The sequence below is a fragment of the Microtus ochrogaster genome, linkage group LG4 (assembly GCF_000317375.1).
Source record: "Microtus ochrogaster isolate Prairie Vole_2 linkage group LG4, MicOch1.0, whole genome shotgun sequence".
Taxonomy (NCBI): domain Eukaryota; kingdom Metazoa; phylum Chordata; class Mammalia; order Rodentia; family Cricetidae; genus Microtus; species Microtus ochrogaster.
Window position 1 is genome coordinate 1233878 of NC_022030.1, and position 5814 is coordinate 1239691.

Below are 5814 nucleotides of genomic sequence, written 5' to 3' on the forward strand. Positions count from 1 at the left end.
TTCCCTGTGCCAATGTGTTCAAGTGTTCTTTCCACTTTGTCTTTTATAAGGTTCAGTGTGGCTGGCTTTATGTTGAGGCTTTTGATCCATTTGGACTTGAGTTTTGTGCTTGGTGATAGATATGGGTCTATTTTCATTTTTCTACATGTTGATATGCAGTTATGCCAGCATCATTTGTTAAATATGCTTTCTTTTTTCCATGATATATTTTGCTTCTTTATCAAGGATCAGGTATTCGAAGATGTGTGGATTGATAACCAGGTCTTCTATTCGGTTCCATTGGTCCTCCTGTTTGTTCTTATGCCAATTCCAGGCTGTTTTCAGTACTGCAGCTCTGCAGTAGAGTTTGAAGTCAGGGATTGTGATGCCTCCAGAAGTTCTTTTATTGCACAGGATTGTTTTGCCTATCCTGGATTTTTTGCTTTTCCAAATGAAGTTGAATACCGTTCTTTTGAGGTCTTTGAAGAATTTTTCTGGGATTTTGCTGGGCATGGCATTGAATCTGTAGATTGCTTTTGGTGCCACCACAATCTTATACACAAAAGACTTCTGCAAGGACACTTGGCCGCCTGCCTGTTTAACCTTGATAGTGACCTTATAGCCAAGGATTAATGTTTCAAAAGCAGTTCATGTAATCTTCCTCATTTTGAGTTTTAGATCCTGTTTTTTCCATCTTTACTATGCCTACCCCTCACCAGAACCAATAATCTCACAGCATGGTTTCCATTTTCAAATCCATTATTCACTGAGAATCTCCCATATGCCATTTAAGTGACAAGGAAAAGAAACATAAAAATGAATGACTGCTTATGCTCCTGCATGTAAGTAGACTCAAACATACTGATACCTTGAGATCTAGCATAGCTCACAGAGCTTTCTCTAGCCTTTCTTTCTCTTTCCATGCTTCTAACTTCGCAGTGTTATTGCCTGCCAATATCCTCAATGCAGACACAGTCACAGTCCCAATGAATGACAGGTCGAAAAGCCCTTCTGCACAATTTTAATCATTTTTTCCTAGTTACATGTATTGGAAAATTTCTACTGGTCATCTTCAAGTTCAGCTTCTTGCTTTGGTTTTCACTGTGCTGTTAAGCCTACCCAGTGAGGCACTCACTTCGAATAAAGTGCTTTTCAATTCTAAATTTCTCTATCTTTTTTCCCCTATATTCACTGTGTCTGCTGAGATTTCCCACATACATGATAATTCAGGTTCACTGATCATACTATGTTTCCCACCACACCTAAGCATTGGACAGCCATTGGAAGGCTGGGTCATGGGTAGGACCAGTCAAATGGTTATATGAGCTGGGTGGAGATAAGCTTCATCAGGGCTGTGTAAACTCTAAACTGTTGTCCAATGGATGGGGCTGGTACTTCCATAGTCTGGACTTATGAGTTCAGAAATCTAGCACAGCAACCAGAACAACACTGCTCGCTTGCATGGGTGTCTCCTGGCGACCCGCCAGCAGGGAGTTCCCAGTAACTGGTTTTCCTTTACAGGATGCAAAATTTTGGACTGTCGGTCATTAAGAACCTTGTTGTTCCTCCCTGCCTGCCAGACTTCATCATTTGTTTAGGTAAGTTTGTTTTGGGCTTTGCCCTTGACTGGGATAAACTGAGCCTAGGGGTGATTCTTACAAGGCTTGGATTTCTGGATGCCATACAAGAGTGTGTGACTGTTCTTATCAAACTGTGTACTTCCTGCATCAGCCCTCAGTTGTTGAGGGGAGACCGCTTGTTTTTCCTGACCTCCCCAAACCGAAATAATCACACAGAAACTATACTATTTAAATCACTCTTTGGCCCATTAGCTTCTTATTGGCTAACTCTTACATATTAATTTAACCCATCTCCATGAATCTGTGTATCACCACGTGGCAGTGGCTTACTGGCAAAGTTTCGGCATGTCTGTCTCTGGACAGCTGTCCATCATTCCCAAACCCCAGGCTCTTCCTGTTGGGCTGAGTGGGACCACTAAGCACTGCATGCTCCCACCTGTCAAAACAGCCATCTTACTTTAGCTCTGCATAGTAAGAAGTGCCTCCCCTACCAATAATGCCAGGCCAAGGAGCTAAGGCCTGCAAGCCAATGCCTCACCTAGTTTGGTTCCTCAGTTCTATCCATGCTGGCAGTATTTCTACTCTATTAGAGTAAAAAAAAACTCAGATTCTTTACAAAAGTTTTCCATGCTCTATTAGCTTCATTCTTAGGTGTTTTGGTGAAGTTATGGGTTTTGTTTTGTTTTGTTTTTGAGTAAAGGTCTTACTATGTTGCCCAAGTTGGCCTTAAACACCCTGGCATAAAGGCCCCTCCTGCCTGATCTTCTGATTGGCTGGGACAACAGTTTTAATCCAGAACCCACTTTCACTTAACTAAGAGGTGGCTATTGAGGCTGCTTCACAGGAAGGAAACCGTGGTAGCATCTCAAAGACCTCAAGAAACTTCACCCTCATAAATCTCAGCCCTGCTTGGCTTGCATCATATCCTTAAAGCCCACTGACAGAATCCTAGATGAAGTTCTGTACAATCAAATGTGATTTTGTTATTAATTTTTAAATTTTCCGTGGAGGCGGGGAGGTGGTGGCAACTACCTTGAACCCTAGCACTCTGGAGGCAGAGGACAGGAGGATCTCTGTGAGTTTGAGACCAGCCTGGTCTACAGAGCACATAGGACAACTCCAGGGCAACACAGAGAAACCTCATCTCGAAGAAACAAAATAATCTGTTGAAAGAGTTTTAAAGGAGAGGATACTAATGTTTACGAGGTGGTGGCGCATAGGGCTTAACTGCCAGGGCCCCTCCCCCAGGAGCCGCTTCTCTTCCTCAGAGCCTACTTCCCCGGCAAATGACTCTCAGTGGTTATAGGACAGTGAAGCAGTCAAACCACTTTAAGATCTGGTTGGTTTTTCTCAAATAAACCCTTCCTTCCTAGAGCAGCTTTCGGTTATGGCGTTTTATCACAGAAATGGAAATTCTAAGAGCCTAAGATTTGTTAGTATAAAAGACATAGAAAAATGTTATATGGGAGGAGTTCTGAACATACCGTTTTAACTGTCTAAATACATACAGACACCTGCCCTCCCCCCACTATCACCCCATCCTGTGCCCTACAGGAAACGCTGATCCTAAAGACATCAGCATTGGTTTTCTCGAAGGGGCTTCCTGCAGCTTTGACTAACTGCATTAACTGTCCTGCTCACACCATACTGAGAGCCACACCCACTGCCTTGCCAGGCTGTCTGGTCACCACTCCAGACGAAAGAGGAAGAAAACCAACGTGATGCGAACGTGACGCAAACGTGACGCCAAGACCAGAGATGCTTACCTGGTAAGGGCACTTCAGGAAAGGAAACATCGTGAGAATGTCCTTGAGGGGTGCTCGGCGGTCAATCATCTTTCTTCTGATTTCCAGAGTCTGGCTCATCCTCTTGTCAATTTCTCTCCAGTCCTTGTCTGTTTTCATAAATTCTCGCTGGAACCAGTGAATATGCTCATCCACCTCCGAATCTAAATAAACGGATTCTTCCTGCCGAATATATTCAAAGTATCAGTTAATCTCATGTTTCAAGACAGAGGAGAACTTCATGGAAACTCGGCTCTCTGAGGGACTGTTATTGCATTCTTTATGATATATCCCTAAGATGTGTATTGTCATGTGGTTAACCAAGGGATGGTCATTTATGAAAGAAACTTAGGTACTTATAATGGAATTATAGTCTATGCTTTAAAAAAAAACTTTGTAGTTGTTATATTTATGCCTGTGTGTCTATTTCTGTGTATGTGCGCCATGATGAACCTGCTGTTGTGAGCTGCTCAGCATGGGTGCTGGAACTGAACCCAGGTTCTTGGAAATAGGAGCAAGTTCTGTTAGCTTCTGAGCCATCTTTCCAGCCTCCTGTGCTCTTGAAAAATTTAAAAGAATCCGGGTGGTGGTGGTGCACGCCTTTAATTCCAGCATTCGGGAGGCAGAGACAGGCGGATCTCTGTGAGTTCGAGGTCAGCCTGATCTACAAAAGCTAGTTCCAGGACAGGCTCCAAAGCTACAGAGAAACCCTGTCTCGGAAAAGAAAAAAAAATTGAAAAGAGTGTGGAGGACCAAAATTGGGAGCCTATTTTTCTACCCTGACCAAAGGTCAGAGAGTTGGAACTTCTATTTCTTCAAGGTTATTGCCTGTTTCTACCTAAAACAAAGGTCCCACCTAGATTTAGAATAGAGAATTCTGCTCTCTCAAGGTTATTGTCAGCAGGTGTTGACTAATACCACGCCTTGTATTTCAGGAATAGAGAAGTAGATCTGTTCCTACCCCAAACAAAAGTCTGAGGCTCCAACTAAATTCCAGTTCCCTTAGGGAGAAACAATGGATTCATTCCACCCTGGGAGCGGTTTGCTGACAGAATGTTTTGGTCTAGGGTGTGAGCATTACACGTCTTGTTCTAGCTAGAGAATGTTTAACTAAGAATGTAGACCACAACCTTCTACTGGTCTTTTCGTTTCCTTGTATTGTAAGACTTTAAGATAATCCTGAAGCCATTTTTGACAATTCTGAATTCTCTCAGCCTCTGTGCCATAGTACTTCCCCTCCTCCCCTGGGAACCAAGGACCTAACAGCTACACTCGCACGTACTCAGTTCCTGAACAATTACCCTTACACGTATGTTTTGGTTCAGTCCCCTGGGAAACGGGGTCAAAATGACCTCTTACCTCATCTGATCTGGCAACAGCTCTCCAGTCAATTATTGGTAATAGCCCTTTCGAATAAGCCAATCAGAATAGTCAAAGAACAACCTCCCTTGCTTCTGTGGCCCCTTTAAAAGTAGACTGTACCAGCTATTCGAGGTCCCTCGGCTTTCCGAATGCTGGGGGACCCTGTCATGACAGAATTAATAAAATCCTCATGCTTTTGCATCGGCTGTGGTGTATGAGATGGTCTCTGGGGGTGACTCCTACTCGGTGTTTGGACGCTAGAGTCCAACAGTATTATATTAATGCAGTTTTTTTTTTTAATCTTACTTCTACCTCTTGGGGACGGGTTTTTTTTTTTTTAAGCAAATGGAAATTAAACGTGAGCGATTTCAGTACTCACTGCAACTCCCTCCCAGTACTAGTCTATGTTTTCTGTTTTATTATTTTCACTCACATCTTCGTACCCTTTACTAACTTTTTTAATCCCCATGCCCCTAACCTGGTAAGTGGTATTTTTTTCGAAGCTGGTCTCTGATAAAAAAAGTTATATTAATTCCTACTTATCTGGTTACGTGGAATCAGATTATCCAGAAAATTTACAATTTACCTGTGTTAATTCTATGCATTTAATTCTTAGAAGTCAATAAAAGGTTTTAATTAAGGTTTTGTTATTTTTCTCTCGTGTGTGTGTGTGTGTGTGTGTGTGTGTGTGTGTGTGTAGGGTACACATGTATGCACATGAGTGTAAAGGTCAGAGGTTGACAATAGATATCTTCCTTGATTATTGGCCATATTGTTGGTTTGTGTGACAAGGGCTCTTGCTGAACTGAACCTGACTGACTGGTTGGCTGACTGGGAGGCGAGGGATCCTCCAGTGTGTCCCTCTCCGTCAATGGACTTGGATCACAGGCTCATGTCACCATAGCCACAAGAGTGCTGAAGACTAAACTTAGCTCCGTGTTTATTCGATAAACACTTTACTCACCCACTAAAAAGTCTACCCAGTTCTTTTTCTTTTTAAGTGACCCTTTTTACAGGTACCAAGCATGCCAGCCACCAAAATTCAAATGAACAATTGTTTTTGTTTTGTTTTGTTTTTTTGGTTTGTTGTTTTGTTTTTTCTTTTTTTT

General features: G+C 42.5%; 1 protein-coding gene across 1 annotated transcript in view; it reads right to left on the reverse strand.

Annotated features, from left to right (window-relative positions):
* Samd3 (sterile alpha motif domain containing 3) overlaps nt 1–5814 on the reverse strand; it is a 48912-nt gene that overhangs the window by 6584 nt on the left and 36514 nt on the right. Inside the window, exon 7 of the mRNA XM_005360901.2 lies at nt 3326–3526. Coding sequence (XP_005360958.1) covers nt 3326–3526 — 201 coding nt within the window. The remainder of the gene's footprint in view (nt 1–3325; nt 3527–5814) is intronic.